General features: G+C 39.8%; 1 protein-coding gene across 8 annotated transcripts in view; it reads right to left on the bottom strand.

Moving 5' to 3' along the window:
• Nucleotides 1-21,862, bottom strand: part of CDC42BPB (CDC42 binding protein kinase beta) — a 138,444-nt gene that overhangs the window by 47,381 nt on the left and 69,201 nt on the right. For all 8 annotated transcript variants that reach the window (XR_012903286.1, XR_012903287.1, XM_075926512.1 and 5 more), the window contains exons 6-11: nucleotides 14,911-15,004; nucleotides 12,734-12,934; nucleotides 6,311-6,559; nucleotides 5,351-5,430; nucleotides 1,528-1,691; nucleotides 1,311-1,430 (exon numbers count right to left, since the gene is read on the bottom strand). Coding sequence is in view for 6 of the 8 variants with exons in the window: in XM_075926512.1 (XP_075782627.1) it covers nucleotides 1,311-1,430; nucleotides 1,528-1,691; nucleotides 5,351-5,430; nucleotides 6,311-6,559; nucleotides 12,734-12,934; nucleotides 14,911-15,004 (908 nt within the window). In the remaining 2 variants the exon portion in view is untranslated. The remainder of the gene's footprint in view (nucleotides 1-1,310; nucleotides 1,431-1,527; nucleotides 1,692-5,350; nucleotides 5,431-6,310; nucleotides 6,560-12,733; nucleotides 12,935-14,910; nucleotides 15,005-21,862) is intronic.

Raw genomic sequence — 21,862 nt, 5'->3', positions numbered from 1 at the left:
CAAGGATTCATCCTCATTTTTACTTTTTCACTTGTATATCTACTAAGAGCCCCAATGTCACAGAGACAGACATTTGTCCAGACACAAAAAATTCTGAACAGTGTTTTTTCTTTTTCTTTTTTTTTTTTTTTTTGCGGGGGGGGGGGGGGGGGGGGGAGGAGGGGGGAGGAGGGCGGAATGCCATCCTGCAAAATACAAGAATGGGGTTTTTTTTTAGTAGGGCATTATATTCAGATTAGGGTAGGTTTTAGGATGGCTAAAACTAGACAAAGACCTTTAAGGGAATGACTACTGAGAAGGAAGGAAGGAAAATTAGTCATGGCTAGGAAAAGGACTTCCCCATGAATGTGTGTGGGGTGAAGTCAATGAGTAAAGATGACATTAAAAACTGGAGATAAGGAAATTATGTGCTACAATAACATGGAATGCTCATATCTTCAGTGAGAAGATGCCTGAAAAGGAAAAAAATACAATTTGAGCTAAGAAATCTGGAAGGAAGGCAGAATGAAGGCTTTTATGAAGTGGAAAATGACAGATTAAGGGCTGCAGAAATTTAAGGATGATATGCTCACAAACTTAAATCTCTATTCTTTTTTTCTTTATAGTAAAGACAACTGTGAGCCTCTCTACTGTATAGCTTCGTTAAGACTAAAAGCCTGAGAGAGTTTAGCTAGCACTAAGTGAAAAGTAGCTCTAATTCCCTCTTTTTAAGGTTTTCTAAAACTAATCTCATATTTACATGAATGAACAGAACAGAGCAGTCAAAGAGCAGTTTCAATTAATCTATTTGGATCCAACAGTTGTCTTCCTTCTCTTGGGTAAAACCTGAGTACTTGCCTTTGTCAACTTGCCCATTTTAGACATCACTAGATGAAGATGCATTGAGTGGGCTCAAAACAATCAGACAATTTCTTTTTACTGCTTTCCATACCTAACACTAGACAAATGCCCCTTCATCCCATGAAAAAAAAGATTAAAAGCACAGGAAAGATTAAATTCAGAACCTATCTAACTGAATCTAACCAATTCCTTCTCCTCTTGGCTTCCAGTGGAATATGTGCTATCAGGCTCAGGAGGATGAGGTAAAGTTAACAGTTTATTTGAAAATACTGTACTGGTGCTTAATATAAGTATTCTAGTAAGTATCCTTTCTTTCCATTAGCATTCATCAATAACTTTACTTGTACTTACTCTGAACCAAATTCAAATCTAGAGAGCCAAGAATTCATGCTACTAATTGATACTAGAATTAAGTTATTACAGTACATGACATACCAATCAGAATATCGGCCATTAATGCAGACACTTACCTGCTATTTTGTTCTTTAAACGCTCAATTTCTTCATTTAACTTCTTGATTTCTTTATCACGGTTTGTGTTTCCCTTAACACAAGCTGAACCTTGCAGGGACAGCACAATCTGTGTAGATTCTTAAATTGAGTAAGAAAAAAATGTCAGCCAAACTAAAAACATTCTACTGCTTTTCATAATTTGAACGGAAAATCCCAGTAAATGTACACAACTAACCTTGCAGTTTTCCATTCAAATCTCGTTTTTCTTCCTCCAGTTTTTGTATTCTCCTTTCATAAGCCTCTATTTGCAAGCTGTTCTCTAAGTCATGTTGCACATCCATATCTCTTACTGCACCAGACTGCATTAAACTTCTTAAAGAGCCTCTATCAGAAAATAAACTGCAACCAAAACAATACATGGGTGAATATTTATCATAATCCGTAGCAGTTTCATGGCGGAATTCAACAACAGTTACAATTAAATTTCTGAGCACAACACTCAATGTGGTGCTACTATACACACTCGTGCCAAGGTTTTGCAGTTTCTCTCTCTCAAGCCTTTCTATTCCATTCAGAAATACACCTCCACTCCTTCACTATCACCATCTTCCATCTTTGCCAGTCTCCTGCTGAGGTCAGCCATGTCATTTTGATAGTTTTCAATTCTGCTTCTATTATGCTTTTCCATGCTATCCTTGGTCTATTTTGTCACCTCTTGTTCCAGGCATTCCAGTCCAATGCCTGTCTTATGTTATTTAGGTTGTTCCTCCATACATACACTACCCTTTAGAGACGTAATAATACAGTTGATTAACCGATAAGCAAAAGCTTATAGGTTAATGCTATAGACTACACGCATTTCCCTCTCCAATAAATTTTTAGCAGGCTGGCCAGCAACCTAGCTCAGCTCTGGCTTTCAATGGGTCCAGGACCTACCCGTGCTGTGGCTCCCTATTTAAAGTGTATAGGAGCCAAGCGGGCACGCAACCCAGCTCAGTCCTGACCCATGTTGGGGTCTGGGACCTACCATTTCAGCTCTGCATTTCAAGCGTATTAAGAGCTAGGCAGGAAGGTAGCCTAGCTCAGTTCTGGCTTGCGCTGAGTCCAGGCACTCAGGCTGCCCCCAGACAGGCACTGCTGCCACCCTGCACTGCTGCCTCTCACAGAAGCAGCAGCACAAGGCGACAGACAGCCATTCCAGAAGGGGAGTTTTTTAAACTGGCTCCCTTCGCAGACCAGCTCCCACCTAGCACCTCATGCTGCTGCCTCTGATACAGTCGCTGCTGGCCCCATCCAATAAAATTTCATGAGGTTACTCGACTATTCAATTAACCAATATTTAACATCCCTAACCAACCACCATCTCCATTTTTATTCTGTAATTTCCTGTCCTATTTGTTTCTGTTTCATCCTCCTCCAGAGCACTTCATTTGTGATTTTTCTTTCCTGGCCATCTGATACGGGGATTCTGTCTGAGGGAGCTTTTTACAAAAACCCTGAAGTTTATATAAGGTTTCAATAAGTTTCCTAGTTTCAGCACTATCTAATAAGACTAATTTTACAAGGGCTTGAAATATTCAAAGTTTAGTTTGGAGGGCAAGATTCTGTTTTTCCCAATCAGCTTCAGAGTTACAAAAGCATGCTATCTAGCTTTTGCTATTCTAATTTTAATGTCTTGGTCTGTTCCATCCGTGTTACTTACAATGCTGCCAACATACACAAAGTATCAGACCTCTTCTCTTTCTATACCAGATAGTGTTGGTTGTTTCTTGTTTGTTGATTGCCATAGCTTCAGTTTTCCTCAGTGATGATTTTCAACTGTACTAATTATGCAAATGCCTAGAGATTACTTGTTCGGATTTGTATCTCTATATGTGAGTTGATGTAATCTACAAACTCTAGATCTTCTAAATTGTGTGTGAAAGACCACTGTACACCTCTTGGTTATACTGTGATCTCTCATTACCCAGTACACATTAGAAAAGAGATCCTTAGTGACTTGGGCTATGCCTGGACTGCAGGCTTCTTTCGGAAGAAGCTTTTCCAGAAGAGATCTTCTGGAAATACGTCTTTCAAAAGACAGCGTCTACACAGCAAAAGCACAACAAAAAAGCAATGTGCTTTTTCAGAAGATAGTGTCCACATTCATTGCATTTAAGTTCTGATTGCTGTGGATAGAGTGGCCACCAGGGCACCTGTGCTTTTTCCTGGAGGTCTCTTCTTTCAAAACCCGCCTTCCCCCCTCCCTTTCTCATCCACACACGCCTTTTTCCCAATAAGCTCTTTGGGAAAAAGGCTTCTTCCTCGTACAAAGAGGTTTACCGCTGTCGGAAAAACCCCTGTGTTCTTTCAACTTTCTGGTCATTAAAAACAAAACAAAACAAAAAAAAAACCCCAGCAAACATTTTATCATTTTCTTTCATTTTACTGAGGCCTTGTTTCCTTATAATTACTTCCCTTCCAGTGTCTTTGGCTCCCTACTTTAACAGTCATATCTCCAATTATGAGGAGGGCGTATCTTTTCAGGACCTTGTCTATCAAGTTCTGTCTGTGCTAACAAAATTTTTTTGCCCCCTTCAGCTAATCTGATCTGTTGGAATAGTACACTCAATAATAGACTTTTCTGGAATCTTGATGTAAGTTGTACTGTCAATACTTTCTGAAACTCAAGCTTATTGTATCAGATCCAAGCCATCTCAGTATATATCACTGGCACTCAGCAGCCCAGAACCAAGCTAGATGACCAACTGAAAAAGTTATTTGTCCTAATGTGACCCATCTTATTTCTCTTGGGACTAATATATTTAATTTATATCTGTACATTTCTTTTGTTAATTGGATCATTTTACCAGGCTCATGTGCTGTTGATCCATTTTTTGTACCAATTTTGGTAAGGGATTTAGAAGAAATCAAATGTAATCAGCATAGTACTTTGCTTTGAGATTTGGTCACATTTCTCTTCTAGGTCTATCTAACCTGAGATGACTTGGAATGACTGCTGAAATTTACTAGCATGTGCAGATTGTCATTAGGACGTTTATTAAAACACAGAAACAGCTTATTAGTTCATTCCGAACTTGTAGTCAGGTTTCTTCTCTCTGTCATGCAATAGATGTCCTTATTTGACTTTAGTGTGGCATACAAAATAATTAAAAAAAAAAAGGCACCCGGGCTCTTAGACTCTAATTCCAATTTGCTTGAAATGGGTCTTAGGAGTCTAAGTGAATCTTGGCTCATCATATTCTTAGAATGAGGAAACTCCAAAACAGCCATTGCAACCAACTTTCTGATGCCACACAGCCACACTTGCCTCAGTCAGTACCAGAAAAGATGGCCAATTTATAACTGCGCAGTGACCATCTACATTAGAAGCATCAAAATAAATAATAGCAGGATTTGGATACTTTCTACACATGAAAAGTGGTGTTTTGAATCCATTAATAAAAATCAGGTGTACTGAAATTTTGATATTGCTATAGCTTCTCTTTGAAATTAGATATTTTTTAAGTGTGATGACAAGCCAAAAATATCCCTGAAAAATATCGTAAGTCTAGCTGAAAACTAAAATAAAATTTACCAAACAACAAAGTTTAATCCTATGGTTAAGATATATGGGAAGTTACATCAGAAAAAGGAACTTTTTAAAGAAAAGTTCAATGGTGATTATATCAACTGTAACTATTCCATGTGATATCATTAAAAAAAATCCAGAATACCATCATTTTGGTCCTCCAGAAAGCTATATTTATATTCTGTTTCTCCCAGAGTTAGTGCTGCAGTAGATAACTGCTATTTTAACATATATAACTATAGAAACCACACAAACACCAAAAATAAGAGACACATGCATCATAAGCTATATTTAAAATTAATGAAGAAAGACTACATATAAATAAAAAATATTAATTCCTGTGAAGTCAAAGAAAAAATGTTCACGTATAGCCAAAAAAAGTGTATTTTATCTACATACATTCTTCAGTGTGCTTGTGAATGTAAACTGTCTAGGATTAGCCCTATTTGAACTATATATGTAACAAGCAACTGCTTCTTTTGCCTACCTGTCAGTTGTATATGTAAACCCAACAAAAGGTAAATGTAATCCAGAAAAGCCAGTATGAGAACTTGGTGGCACGATTTCCTGCATAAAAAGAACATGAGTGAAAACAAGACAAACATTTAAAAACCTTATGTGTTTTTTTGTTCCTTAATGCTCAGGAGGTCAGACCAGATGATCATATTGGTCCCACCTGGCCTTAGAATATATGAGTATAGTCTTTGAAGTGACCTTTTCGTAGAATGTATCAGTGCACAGCATGTAATTATTCATACTGCAACAATCTCCTACTGTACCAAAAATCTTCTCTCAAATATGGTCATTCACAATACAACACATACTGAAAACCCTCTTAGCTATGCTCCATTTAGAGAGCAATTCTGTTTGACAAATCCAAAATGTAATACATTTACAGATATAATATTCTTGTTCTTGCACCAATCTATCAAAATCAAACCCAGTGCTCCTGTGTACTATAACTTCATATTTCCATAAGATAAGCTCATGTGCACATAGAATACTTTCCCCTCTGCTCTTCTTGCTAAATTCATTCTTGTAAGCTATTAGGAGGCTGAGATGGAGGGGAGGGGGCAGAGGGAGAGGAGGGAAATCCTATTTTCAAGTATCCAAAAAGCAGAAATCTTGTTGACTGCAACCCAAGGATGGTCCAACAGGCAGCGATGAGTGTAACACGATCTCATGTGAACTACATACCTGTGATCATAAACTCAGAGCCTTGGGTGAGGCTTTGATGAGCAATGTGTCATCACACTCAGAGTTATATAATGCACATGCAAATGGACTTAAAAGTTGTAGGAAAAAATGTAACAATGTCATGGCTTTTGTGTGTTTGAAAGCTTAAACTATGTAAGCAGAAACAAGTTGTTCACTTCCGAACTAATAGTTTTTACTATTACTTTACATACAGGAAGGTAATAATACAATGTTCAAATGAAAGACTCACAGGATTCCTCAATACATCATCATCTACATCAAAGTTTGATGTGTCAGAAGGACTGCTAACATCTGGAATATAAGGTGCTTCTAGGTTACGAATGTTATCCCAATTAAGTCCTTCAAAAAATGGATGTGATTTGAAATCCTCTATTCCATTCTGTCCCAGTCGACGTTCCCTACTACAGATAAGTCGCTGAATAAGGTCTTTTGCTTCTTCAGATACATCTGTCACATGGGATGGAAACTGAAAGCGTTCCTAGAAAAAAAAAATCTCATTTGTGAATTTTATATTGGAAAAGTCCCGTGAAAGAGAAAAAACAATTTTGGTAAAGAAGCTTACTTGATCACAGAAATGGCAATGGAAATGAATAATTAAAGCTACCATTTTCAAATCTATTATGAGTAATGGAAGTCTTCGGCATGATGAACAGAATAAAAAAAAGTAAGGCTGGAAAGAACCTCAAAACCATCAAGTCCAGCTCTCTGCACTGAAGCAAGACCAAGTATACCTAAGAAGGTATTTGTCTAAGCCAGGAGTGGGCAATAATTTTTAACCAGGGGCCACTTCAGAAATTTTTGAAGTGCGACCTCAGGTGGAAGGGGCAGAGCCAGGACACTTCCATATTTTCCCACCCACAGAGCCTGATTGGTCTGAGTGGGGGAGCATGTGAAGTCTTTGCACTCACTCCCCTTGCCAGAGAGAACTGCCATCAGTTCTGAATAGCTGGCAGTTCCCTCTAGGCAGGGGGAGGAGACTACATGAACCCCCCCACCCCCATGTCAATCAGGGCCTAGGGGCAGGGGAGTGGCAGGACCTACGTGGGCCAGATCAACTCGCTTGGCAGGCCAGATCCAGGCCAAGGAGGCCCTTTTGCTCACCCTTGGTCTAAGCTGTTCTTAAAATCCACAACCTCTCTTGGAAGCCAGTTGCATTGCTTAACTACCTTTATAATTAGAAAATTTCTCCTAATATCTAATCTTAATCTCACTTGCTGTAGATGAAGATAGTTACTTTTACTCCTGCCTTCAGTAGACATGGAGAACAATCAATCACTGACCTCTTTATAACAGTTCTCAACGTATTTGAAGACGTATTAGGACCCTCCTTAGCCTTCTTTTCTCTACACTAAAACATGCTCAATTTTTCAACCTTTCCTCACAGGTAAGACTTACTAAATCTTTTACAATTTTTGTTGCTCTACTTTGTTCACATCTTTCTTAAAGTGCGGTATTCAAAACTGAACAGAGTACAACAGCTGAGACCTCTCCAGTAGGGTGGGACAATTCATCATTGAATCTCATCTTTTTTATTTCAGATCAGTTCTCCAATACATCCAGGTCAGTTTTAATTCTAAACCTGTCCTCCAAAGTGCTAGAAACTCCTCGCAGGTTGGTGTCAACCACAAATTTTATAAGCATTCTCCCCATTTCATTAGCCAAGTCAGTAATAAAACTACAGAATTCTGAACACAAGACAGACCTGTGCAGGACTCCTAGTAAGACCTCCCAGAATGAAAGCAAACCACTAGTCTTTCAAACAGTTGTGCAACTAACCTTATAGTAATCACATTTCCCTGGTTTCCCTTACTAACATGAAGATATAAGCACATCTAAAGCTTCCATTCCCAACCCAAAAGACCAGAACCAAGTGAAAGAAGGAAATTAGGTTCTCTTGGCATGATTTGTTCTCAGCAATTTCATGGTGGCTACTATTTATTACATTATTGTCCCTTAGGTGTTTATAAATTACATGATTAACAGTTTTTCTTGTTGATAACTGGAAGGTACATTAGGTTGTATGGTTTAGGATTCCTCAGATCCTCTTTGTTCCTGTGTTTAAAGATAGGTATTAAATTTGTCCTTCTCCAATCATCTGAAATCTCACCTATACTCAATGAATTCTCAAGAACAGTTGTTAAAGATTGCCTCAGTTAGTTCCTTAAGTACTCAAGGATGAATTTCATTAGGCTCTGCTGATTTGAAAAATCTAATTTATCTACTCTTTAATCTGTTCTTTCCCTATTCTATCTTAAATTCCTTCTCCTTTGTTGTTAATGTAATTGCGATAAGCATCTGGTCACCTTTAGCTTTTTTAGTCAAGCCTGAAGCAAAATCTTTGCCCTTCTTGTTGTCAACTTACCTTCATCTTTTTCTTGCTCCTAATGTATTTAAACAACCTCTTATATCCCTTGTTAAGGTGTAATTCATTTCACAATGGAACTTCACTAGTATTTTTTCCAAATCAATTTTTATCCATTCCCGTCTGCTTTAATACATTATCAATTAGTTTTAATACACTGATTGTACACATTAATTGTATGATAAAAACTGAAGCTTTGACCTTTTACTTTAATTTTGATTCTGTATGGCACACTGGAGTAGAGTATGAGACACTAGGAGCAGATCTTCACTGGTACACATTGTTACAAGTTAGCTACTAAGAATCTTTCCATTGCTTGCCAGAAACACGAATACTGTTATAGAATAAGGATGTTAAATTACAAGTAATTTACTAGTTGAGTAGTTGATGGAATTTCCATTGAGTACTTGATAGGCACTTCCACATTCCTCCTTTGAAATGTACAAGAGCCCCAGCTCCGCTCCGTTGTGTATTTCAAAGCAGAAGCACATGGAGCCCGGAGTCAGCAGAACTCTCGCTGGCCCCAGGTTGCAAACAGCGTGCCAGCTTTGAAATGTACAAGAGTCCCCAGTAGGGGCAATTTAGAGCTGAAGCACCCTCACGGAGCCTGGGGTCAGCGGGGAACTCCCCAACTGACTCAGAGTTCCGTGAAATTGCCCCAGGGAGTCCGACGCTGACCCAGAGCTCCATACTGCCCCTTTGAAATGCCACACAGTCCCCAGGCTCCACACGACATTTCCCTGAACCAGGATCAGCTGGGAACTCCCCAGCTGACTCCAGGCTCTGAGTGCTGCACTGGAGCCCAGGATCAGCTGGGGAGTCCCCAGCTGATCCCGGGTTGCGTGGAAACGTCTCTCAGAGCCTGGGGTCAGCTGGGAACTGATCCCAGGCTCCACACAGCATTTCTGCAGAACCTGGAATCAGCTAAGGACTCCCCAGCTGACCCCAGGCTACACGCAGCATTTTCCCATAACCAGTTGGGGACTCACCAGCTGATCCCGGGCTCCAGCATGGCATTCCAAAGTGTGCAGAGCCCAGGGTCAGCTGCGGAAATGCCACATGGAGCCCAGGGTCAGCTGGGGACTGATCTCGGGCCCTGTGCAACATTTCTGTGGAACCCAGGATAAGCTGGATGGCATTTCTCTGGGACCTGGGTCACCTGGGCTCTGCACGCTTTTAAATGAACATAAACATAAGAACGGCCGTACTGGGTCAGACCAAAGGTCCATCTAGCCCAGTATCCTGTCTACCGACAGTGGCCAGCACCAGGTGCCCCAGAGAGGGTGGACCGAAGACAATGATCAAGCGATTTGTCTCCTGCCATCCCTCTCCAGCCTCTGACAAACAGAGGCCAAGGACACCATTTTATCCCCTGGCTAATAGCCTTTTATGGACCTAACCTCCATGAAATTATCTAGCTTCTCTTTAAACTCTATTATAGTCCTAGCCTTCACAGCCTCCTCTGGCAAGGAGTTCCACAGGTTGACTACACGCTGTGTGAAGAAGAACTTTCTTTTATTAGTTTTAAACCTGCTACCCATTAATTTCATTTGGTGTCCTCTAGTTCTTCTATTATGGGAACTAATAAATAACTTTTCTTTATCGGCCCTCTCCACACCACTCATGATTTTATAGACCTCTATCATATCCCCCCTCAGTCTCCTCTTTTCTAAACTGAAAATTCCCAGTCGCGTTAACCTCTCCTCATATGGGACCCGTTCGAAACCCCTAATCATTTTAGTTGCCCTTTTCTGAACCCTTTCCAAGGCCAAAATATCTTTTTTGAGGTGAGGAGACCACATCTGTACACAGTATTCAATTCAGTTTTATACAGGGGCAGTAAGATATTCTGGGTCTTATTTTCTATCCCTTTCTTAATAATTCCCAGCATCCTATTTGCCTTTTTGACCGCCGCTGCACACTGCGTGGAAGTTTTCAGAGAACTGTCCACGATAACTCCAAGATCCCTTTCCTGATTTGTCATAGCCAAATTAGCCCCCATCATACTGTACGTATAGTTGGGGTTATTTTTCCCAACGTGCATTACTTTACATTTATCCACATTAAATTTCATTTGCCATTTTGTTGCCCAATCACTCAGTTTGGTGAGATCTTCTTGGAGTCCCTCACAGTCTGCTTCTGTCTTGACTATCCTAAACAGTTTTGTAAAATGGATTTGCTTATCAGATAGTCGACTAGTCCTTAACATCCTTATTATAGAACTGTGGTTCTTCAGTTGGCTCTACCCATTTTAAAATGTATTTTTGATATTTTTAGCTATTGCTCTCCATCCCCTTCTAATTTTTAAAACTATATATAATGATAAAAATTAGCCTAATACCGCTGGCATGATTAAAAATTTGTTTTAAAAATTAAGAAATTTTACACAGAAAAAGTTGACTACACAGCACCAATAGCCTCTTTGAAAGTGATATTTACCTTGAAATTTGATAAGCTAATAAAAAATTAGTTCCCAAAATATTAAATTTTGTTTTAGCTATTTTCATTTGTAGTGTTTTGGGAACTTTGTATTTATACTGTTTTCCTTTTAGTAAATTTTGCTACTGAAATGGCTAGGAAAAGTAAAGCCGTATAATAATAAACTATCAAGCTTTTAAATTGTCAGCAACATTAATCCATTTAAAATCAGTTTTTATTTATTTGTATTGTGTTCTTATTGACAAAAAAAATATCAATCCTGTTCTCATATCTGAGATTCTCTACTAAACATTCAAGTAATACTAGGCCATGTCAATCGGTAGTATGCATGTAAGGAAAAAATGTCAATTCAGTATTTTTAGCATCTGTACTAACTGCATTTTAATCTTTATGAAATATTTTACATTATAAATTATTTATGACTAGATTTTCATCTTTGCCAAATAAAGTCAACTTAAAAATTACACCTGAAATGTACCTATTCTTAACAAATTCATATTTGAATTACTATAAATGAAAGCATCGGGAGTAGCCAAGTTAGTCTTTAAAGTGCTACCAGACTATTTTTTGTTTTTTAAGTTTATACATGAAAGGTAATATAAAATTGTTTTTCCGTTTTATGTTTATTTACTTTATATACTTGACACTGTCTATGAACAGTAAAGTTTCACTGTTTACCCTGTTCAGTCTGTTAGTTTCCACTTTAGTTTCCGTGGTCTTTTACTGCAACAATGAGAATTTTTTTTTAAAGAAAAGAAATTTAAGTGGGATTGTCAAACCACAAATGTGCAAAGTGTTCTAAGAGAGCAAGACTTAACCTAAATGAAATTCAAAATTGTAAATGAAAATTCAGTATAATCACATCTATGAACAAAACCAAATAGAAACTGCATTATTAAGACAGCAAGACAACAGAAATTACAAAAAGCATTTATAGGTATAAATACCACAAAATATCACAAAACTGACAAATCAGACAATTTGCCAAAAGTAGTTAAGATAGGACCATCCTCCAATTCAGATATATGCAATATAGCAACATTTTAAAAACAGAAATGAAGTAACACTCACTGGCTGAAGCAGCACTAGGTAAATTGGTAGCTGCTTTGCATCAGTACTATCAACACTGTAAGCTCTAGTTTAGATAGAGCACAAGTATCCTTACATCATTTTAATTCTTCTGAGGAAGTTCCATTGTAATAACTGCAGCTATACCTATATTGGAAAAAGCTTTCCTATTATTTAGGCACCCAAAATGCATCACCCTCTCTCTAATGTTTCTCCAAAAACACCAACCACAAGCCGTTTACTGTATTGTTTTGCACTATTTAAAATTCATTCAAAAGATTACAAATGAAAATGTCCCTACCAATTTTGCAACCAACAGTGGGCAAAAATCAATCCCTTGTGTTTATATAGAAACTCAAGCTCAGGTTGCTTAATTTTCTGATTTCCTTATTTGTACTGATTACCAGTGTAACAGAAAATGTGTCAGCTGTGTAAATAACAAGTAATTGCTACTGCAGAGTCTAGTGTAAACATTTTTTAGTAGGGTCCATAAACATGGTGGCTGGTTTAGTTCTTTTTTTATTTTGCAAAGATTAACAAACATTTAAAAATAAAAATCATAATTTGAAGGTAATCTTCAAATTATAGCAGTAGCAGATGGGTTTTTCTATTCTTGCAAACTCAAGAAAGCTAACAGATTCCTTAAAATGAGTGATAAGCCTACAAAATTGCATTATAAGTGTAGAATTATAGTAATAAAAATCAAGTTTTCTTTAAAAGGCATCAACTTCTGCATAGATAGATATTTTAATAAATACATATATGTTTGATTATATTTCTTACTTCATGATTCATAATCTTCCCATAGGTTTCCACTAATGATTCTGCGTAAAAGGGTGTTTCACCATACAGCATTTCGTACATACAGACACCCAAAGACCACCAGTCACATTCAGGTCCATATTTTCCCATCCCATCCTCCATTGCTTGCAATATCTCAGGCGAGATGTAGTCAGGCGTACCCACTGCCACAGAAGATTGTACCTTAAAAATAAACAAGCATCATTCTGGAAGGCTTCCAGGCTTCCTTAAGATAGAATTCTTAATCATATCGTAGTATTTCTGGCAAATGAAGACATAGGAAATCCTTGTTTTTATAAAAGGGAAAAGAATTATCAATCATAACACTAAAATTAACTAATGAATATGTACAGAAAATTCAAAAGAAAAATAGGATAAATTCAAATGGACTCCAATGCAACTTAATTGAATACATCTGGCAAAAAATAAAAGTTATCAAAGGCAAACTTTGATTTCCCAGTGGTCTTAAGGTGAAATATATACTGTATGTGCAATAGGAAATGCAGAACAACCAAGCCTGATTGGTGGTGGAGGGGATGGAAGGGCAGGAGAAGACTGGTATAAATACCATTACGACATGAAGAGAAAATATTTTGCCTCAGTATGTGTGCATGTTTAGAGATGTAAATGGCTGTCAAAGGTTGAGGGAGGAAGCAGGGAGCTACCGAGTTCTCAGTATGTTTCCCATGCCCATTTTTGTGATTTGATTTGGAGATACAAGAGGGAGTGTCCACGCTGAGTGTAGAGCTTGTTTTTGTAGTTGTCACATGTTGGCGTGGATGGAAAACAGCTTATTGTGGTGGTGTTCAGGATAGGTGTACTGGATAGGATAAGGAGATAAGCTACTAAGCTTCAATATAAAGGAAAATCTCGGGGATGGTGGCTGATGCTTAAGTTGTATGCTCTTTTGGCAAATACCATTGAGATACCATGAAACCAGGAAATCAAATTCCTTCTGCATATTATTTTGGATAAGGCCAAGACAGGCACTTTTTGCCAGAAGCTGGGAATGTGAAACAGGGGATGGATCACTTGATGATTACTTATTCTGTTCATTCCCTCTAGGGCACCTGACATCGGTCATGGTGGGAAGACAAAATACTGAGCTAGATGGACCTTTGGTCTGACCCAGTATGTTCTTATGCTCAGTAGTGGGTGATACTACAATCATTTTGCCATTACTTGTCCCACCTGGGTACCCATCACACCACCAGCAAAGTACAAAACACAGAGATGATATATGATTTAAGAATGTTAAGTGAATTTGTATCGACTACATCATTAGTTGATAAGAGGGAGGTGCTCTGTCCCAGCTCACACTGGGTATAGGAGCTACCCCCGCAGTTTAAATGTAGTAGGAGCTGCTGCGCCTCTGCCTCCCTTGCCCCCTGACCCCTGCTTCACAGGGACAGTGCTGGGGGGGAACTAGCTTTTAAGTTGGCTCCCCCCAGCACTGGCTCCTGCTTCTCTCTCTACCTCCTGCTGCCTCTGATACAGAGGCAGATGGGGGAAAGGAAGTGAGAAGGCTGATCGGGTAGTTGACTACTCGACTAGACACATACATCCTTCATCCGATTAGCTTTTCCCATGATTTCAAGGTTGTAGCCTGTGACTAATTCATTAAATCAATATATAATCATTTTTACCTTTAGATATTCTATAACATCAATGAGATATTCAACAGCTAGCAATGGAATGGTTGAGGAGCAGATGTGTATAACTAATACATATAAGTGTATATGTGTAGTCTGTAAAAATTCTATCTATACAAAATTCAGGTACAAATGTACATATTTTGATTTGGACTCTTTCCCCTCCTCACTAAGAACTAAAGTGAGGACACCACAGCTTTTACACCAGCTGCACAAGTGAGTATGTTCCTGGGGGAAAGCATGGCAGGGCAGTAGGAGTGTCACATGGGCTTGTGTAACTGGTACTCAAACCTGCAGCACATCATCCTCGCTTCTATTTTTAGCAAGCTAGCTAGAAAGTACAGCTAGCACAGTAATTTCCACACAAGCTGCCATTAATAGTCCCCATTGCAACGCAGATATACCCTTATGGCCAGGCTGCAGGCTCGCAAGCAGACACTGCATCTTCATGGCATCTAAAAAGCCCTACTATGAAGGCCCTGACTAAAGTTTTAACTTCATACATACAGTGCCATCTTCACTCATTTTCAAGCATGATCCAAAGTCTGCCAGGCGTATATGGCCATTCATGTCCAAAAGAACGTTATCTGGCTTTATATCCCTGTTGAATTAAACAAAATAAAGTGATGTCAATACAGTACAAAATGCAAGTCAAAGTGCTCACTGGAGTATTGGCTCTGCTGAGACAACATGAATATAAGTAATTTAGAAGTTAGTAATCTATTAAAAAAACTTTATTACACTGATGGCATTCAGTTTATGTTTAGCTATCAGTTAAGTGCAGGGTATGTTCAGAGAAGCTTACTACTATGTTTGCAGCTGTACCACCCAGGCCTTTAATTCCATCAAACCTGCAATGGTCACTATTTGAACAGAAGAATGAGGATAAAACGAGTGACAAAGAAAGTATATGAATCACCTCTTCAGACTGTCTTGAAGAGCATCAATGTCTCAGCATAAGTCTTCTATAGGGGAAGTAGAATCTTTAGTTTCTGCCAGATATCCTGACCAAATTCTAATCAGGTTACAGTTTTTCTGCCTCCCTAAACCCTCTGTTTTCAATTCAAGACCATATTCTTCACTCCCTGTCCTAGGCTTGTTTAGTACTGCCATACTCTGTTAAAACAACTGTGCTATGATAGCCCAGAAGGAAAGTATGTTTTAGGATGCTATCAAGTGATTCCTGCACATATATAATGTATGAAGTGCTTTACATGCCTATATGAACAAAGGAGCTATAAACCTGTTAAAGAAATATATTAACAATAAGAGTATTGAAATACATCCAGTTACCAATATCAAGTCTCCTAAATTACACAATACCACAACTTCCTAGACAAAAGTTGCATAGTGAGTATAATATGCCAATGTTATTAAATGAAATTAACTACAAGTTCACTTTTACCTAACCTCATATTCTTTCATACATTAGTCTTGAGGTTAAAAATGTTAATGAATGGGCATAATGTAAAATTAATCATGTTTTCTTTCACCACTTTACACTCACATCCACTTAAAAGTATTGGAAAATAAAATGTCTGTAGCATTGAGGAAAAAGAAGGCAATGCTGAAATTTAGTGCTTAAGGCAGCAGACATTCTCTGCTGATATTTTCTTATAAATTCTGTCAAGGACTCTTAAATTAAGAATTTTCAGATATTATGTAAGGGGGAAAAAAACCTGAACAGTTTTTAAATTATTTGCTCAATTTAGCACTATATAAAACATCCAACAGATGAACAAGTTAAAATGCACCACCTTCTTCCTTGGCCAGGGGATAAGAAGGAAGGTCCTTTCTTGGATTGAGAACTGGTTAAAAGACAGGAAACAAAGGGTAGGAATAAATGGTAAATTTTCAGATTGGAGAAGGATAACTAGTGGTGTACCCCAAGGGTCAGTCCTGGGACCAATCCTTTTCAACTTATTCATAAATGATCTGGAGAAAGGGGTAAGCAGTGAGGTAGTAAAGTTTGCAGATGATACAAAACTGTTTAGGATAGTCAAGACAGAAGCAGACTGTGAGGGACTCCAAAAAGATCTCACCAAACTGAGTGATTGGGCAACAAAATGGCAAATGAAATTTAATGTGGATAAGTGTAAAGTAATGCACATCGGGAAAAATAACCCCAACTATACGTACAGTATGATGGGGGCTAATTTCGTTACGACAAATCAGGAAAGAGATCTTGGAGTTATCGTGGACAGTTCTCTGAAAACTTCCACACAGTGTGCAGTGGCGGTCAAAAAGGCAAATAGGATGCTAGGAATTATTAGGAAAGGGATAGAAAATAAGACCCAGAAAATCTTACTGTCCCTGTATAAAACTATGGTACGCCCACATCTTGAATACTGTGTACAGATGTGGTCTCCTCACCTCAAAAAAGATATTTTGGCCTTGGAAAGGGTTCAGAAAAGGGCAACTAAAATGATTATGGGTTTCGAATGGGTCCCATATGAGGAGAGGTTAAAGCGACTGGGACTTTTCAGTTTAGAAAAGAGGAGACTGAGGGGGGATATGATAGAGGTATATAAAATCATGAGTGGTGTGGAGAGGGCCGATAAAGAAAAGTTATTTATTAGTTCCCTAAATAGAAGAACTAGAGAACACCAAATGAAATCAATGGGGAGCAGGTTTAAAACTAATAAAAGAAAGTTCTTCTTCATACAGCGTGTAGTCAACCTGTGGAACTCCTTGCCAGAGGAGGCTGTGAAGGCTAGGACTATAATAGAGTTTAAAGAGAAGCTAGATAATTTCATGGAGGTTAGGTCCATAACCAGGGGATAAAATTGCTTGATCGTTGTCTTCGGTCCACCCTCTCTGGGGCACCTGGTGCTGGCCACTGTCGGTAGACAGGATACTGGGCTAGATGGACCTTTGGTCTGACCCAGTACGGCCGTTCTTATGTCAGTGGTATCCATATCAGTTCAGCAACATATCCCAACATACACTCTGCAAATACATCATTGATCATCACTCCTCCATAGGATAGAGCTGAGTATGTGAGCTGTCTTATAAAATTAATTTAACTTTAAAATATGAGGTACAGATTTACTTTAAAAATTCCTTCCTGTTTTGGGATATGTATTTAAAGAGAACTGCACATTATTACTAAAAAAAAGTGCTTTACGGTTGTCAATTAGTCTCAGAAGCATTTCATGGAGGAGCATCACACAGAAAGCGCATGCTGAGATCTCTCATTCAATGGAAACTGCTGAGTTCCATTGCAGATAACATTTACAAAGGAAAAAAGGAAAGTAAACTTCTAAATATGCTTGCTGCTTCCTACTAAGGTTCTTAAAGAGTTGTTATCTGGCTAATTGTGTACTGATACAGTTTGTATTGACTACACAATTAGCGGATAAGGGGGCCACTCTGCAGAGCCTCAGTGTGGGTAGCTCCCAAAGCCGGCTCATGACAGGACCAAGCAGTCCCAGCTCGCGCTGGCTCTGAACCACTACGGCTCTACATTTTAAATGTAGTAAGAGCATGGCAGCTCTTACTACACTTAAAACACAGAGTTGCAGTGGTCCTGGTGTTGTGCAGGTCAGGACTGCTCAGTCCCAGCTTGTGCTGGGTCCAGCAGCCCTTGTTCATGGTGGCCCAGGGTGTCAGCAGGCAGGGGCTGCTCTGGCCAAGTAGCCCCAGTGGCCATGAACAGGGGCAGCTTGGCGGTAGTGGTGCAGGGGGTGGAGGAGGGAGGTCCAGCTCACTGAGATCCCTGCAAACAGGGGCTGCTGCCAGAGCAGCCTCAGCTCGCCATCAGCAGATAGTGCTTCACAGCAGCCTCCCTCTCTCTGTCCTTCCCCCCACTGCCTCGAATAGAGGGAGCAGGGGAGAGGTGGCATTGCAGAGACAGTGTTGGAGGAACCAGCTTTTAAGATGGTTCCCCCCAGAACTGCCTCTTGTTCCCCCCTACTTGCTGCCTCTCATACAGAGGCAGGGTGGGGAGGGAGAGTAGTTGAGTACTCCACTTGACTACCCACTTACATCCCTACTTCCTACAGGTTATCTTTGGAGATTAAAGCACATAATTTTGATTTACTCATTTTTTCATGGCTAGAAAATATGCCACTTAAGCATTCACATTTTATCAATTAAAATCCACTACATGACATGCTATATTTAGCACCGTACTATGTTATATGAATTTATGCAATCTGGCTGAGAAAGAAAACAATGGATTTGATGCTGACTGTAATATATATATTACATTCTCCTCATGCGTACACATTTTATAAAAAATAAATTTATCATTTAACTTCCCAGCAAACATGGGATAGTGGTGTGAAAAATTATTGCTGAAACTTCATTATTATAAAAAAAATCACAGTTCAATAGCAGTATTAGTAAAAAAAAAATTAAAATTTAGATAAATCATGTACATTAGTAGAAGATACAAGAAATTTCAATACCTGCTTATTCACAAAATCAGATTATCCACAACAGTCCCCCAGAAAACAGTATGAATCAGTGATTCTCTGCTGTGTCAAATTACACAATCTACAATATGCATTTCGGACTAATGATCTATTTATAAAATTTAATTCTGCTAAATTATTGGATTTAATTACACCAAACCTATACTGCTTTACAGGAGAAGTAGTTTACATTAAGAGAAAAAGCAAGCAAACAAAGAGATTGTGGGTATGGCTATGTGTCAATTGACACTGAGATGGACTGGTTTGCGGAGAAGAGTTAATTTGAAAAGAAAATGCATGAGTTTAGTGTCTATGAAAGGTGCCGATAATCACAAGGAGACTGATGTGCGCCATCACACAAACAGCAATAGTGCAGCTTTCCCAAATAGCCCCATAAATGTACCTCAACCAATACCAGAAGGGCAGCACAATTGCCTGCACGCCCTCCAATCCTGACTGCATAAAACACTTAAGTAGAGCTCCGGCCGCAACCAGGAAGCTCTGGCCCTAGTCATGGAGCTCCATCCCCTTTATGGCTCCAAGAGCCAGGGAGCTCCAGCCCTAGCGGCAGCCAGGTTGCTCTGGCTCAAGCCCTCCAATTGCAGCGCTTCAGCCCCAGATGTGGAGCCAGGTGGCTGCGGAGCTCTGCCGCAGTTGCTTAGCTATGGCCCCAGCAGTAGTGGGGCCGGCAGCAACTAGAGAATCCCAGGGGACTGGAGCAGTAGCAGGGGCAGGCTGGAGCCCTAGCCTGGTGGCAGCACAGGCCATGAGGGAAAGGACCTTTCATTGTCCGGCAAATCCCCCCATTTGGGACCAGCGAGGTCCAGCTGTACTAGGAACTAGAATGAGATTAGGGATGTTAACTTGTGTGTATTTCTGTAAACATGTAACCACTAGATTTTTTTTTTTTAATGGTTACACATTTACATGCAGGGGAAGCAGGGGGGTGCTGGTACTCATGAGGAATCGTCTTAAAAGCCGATATGTGTGGGGAGCCCGCTTGAAAGTTACTTCCCACGTGTACTGGCTCCCGCCTCCCCTCCTCAGCTGCCTCTGTGGTGCTTAAAAGCCAGCTCCCCCTCACATATTGGCTCCTGCCTGCCCTCGCCTTTGCTGCTGCCTCTGCCTCCACAGGATCCAGCACACTTGGGGAGTCAGCTCACAGGCACCAGTTCCCACTTCTCCTCCCCTTTGCTGCCTCTACTACAGAGGTAGCAACGAGTGTGTGTGCGTGCACGTGAAGTTATTAGGATTAACCAATAAACCCAGGCTTACCAGTTAATTGTGCAAATGACTACACAATCCCTAAATAACATCCCTAAATGAGATGAAACTGATTTATAGAGATTAATGAACAACCATTAAATACTAAGAGTTTTCAGTCACTACCAAGCTGGGCTTGCTTTGAACGAGTGACCTACAGATGAGAGGAAACAGTTATGTACAATGTTCCCACTAATCTTTTCTATCCATGTGTGGAATAAAATATTATGTGCACCACAAGCAGAAACAAAAAAAAATCTAGCTGCAGGCACTCTGCTAATCAGCTGGGCAGCATCTGAATCTCTCCTGGGTGTCTGTACAAGCACACAGCTTACAGGGAACACCGGTTACGTACCTTACAGTAACTGAAGTTCTTCAAGATGTTTCACCCTATTGATGGCTTCCTATTAGGTGTGAGTGCACCTCTGATCAGAGATTTTTTCAGCAGGGTCTGGTGGTCCACACCTGTGCCCTACACAGAGGGGAAAATAGAAGGTAGTGGAGGATGCACAGGGACAACACATCTAAAAACCCCCTCAAATTACTGTGCAAGGTGCTCTCATACTTGATGTTACTGTTCGAAAGAAGGTTGCTGAAGAGTGATTCAATAAACAGCCTTACCAAAAGCTGCATCAGACCTGGAGGTGAAATGACAGCATGCGATAAGGTGTGCACAGACTGCAATATCTGTGCACATCTGCAATGGATATGTTTTTAAGCAGGATGCTGAAGTGGACTGAGCTCTGATGGGATTGACCATCACATCAGGAGTAGGGTAGCATCCTAGAATATTCACATCATGCTAAGATGCGTTTGGAGATTCATTTAGATCATCTTTGTGCGGATAGAGAAGCTCCAGTCATCCTCTCTGCAATGGAGACAAGCAGTCTAGGCAAGCATCTGAAAGGTTTGATCCTGCTGAGACAGAAAACAAGGGCTCATCTCATAACTATAAGATGTAGACCTGTCTCTTCCCTTCAAGCTCCCTGGTAGCTGAATGCCTGGCTGGTGTGAAAATTTGGTGACACTTTAGTTAGGAAGCCAGGATGAGAACAAAGAGTTTCCTTCACTGTATAGAGTACATCAGCTACAAGAGCTTTCAACTCACTTATCCTTCTAGCCAATGTAACTGAGGAACACAGTTTTTTTAAGATAAGTGAAGAAGGGAAGAATTCCTCAGAGGCTATACTGAGTGTACACTCTGGGCAGGAGCATTCGGAATATACAGACTGACATATGTCCTAGGAGATGCAGGCAAAACTTGCTACAGTCTGCGGACTCTGCTGTAGAGTAGATGATGAGACAGTACCTAGAGTCTAACCTGTCTTTTTGCCAGGGCCAATTGGGGAGTCTAGCGTGGCTCTGATAAAGTTGCTGTGCTGAACAAGAACCAGACTAGATTTCTCCAAGTTGAACCATCAAGGTGTGGGAGAGAGCTAGAGCTTTCTGGTGGCCTTCTGGAGTCTGTGGAAGGAGCAACTCTTGATGATCCAGTTGTTCCAGGAAAGGGGAAGAGGACTATATCCATCTGAAAAAATGGGCCAGGACACCAAGAGGACATCTGTAAAGCCTCTGAGAGCAATGAAGGCTGATGTGGTTGTGGTAGTGGCTGCTACCACTGGTGAAACATAGGAAATATTTTAAGCAGAACACACAGCTATATGGAAATATGCATCCTGGACATCAAGTAACAAACCAAGCACCCCCTTAAATGCCCCTGTTCCAATGATGGTATTATCACCAAACATCCTGAATGTGGGTATCTGGATGAAAGCATT

This window comes from Pelodiscus sinensis, chromosome 4, assembly GCF_049634645.1.
Source record: "Pelodiscus sinensis isolate JC-2024 chromosome 4, ASM4963464v1, whole genome shotgun sequence".
Taxonomy (NCBI): Eukaryota; Metazoa; Chordata; order Testudines; family Trionychidae; genus Pelodiscus; species Pelodiscus sinensis.
The sequence above is the reverse complement of the archived record's forward strand: the minus strand, read 5'-3'. Positions and strand labels throughout refer to the sequence as shown.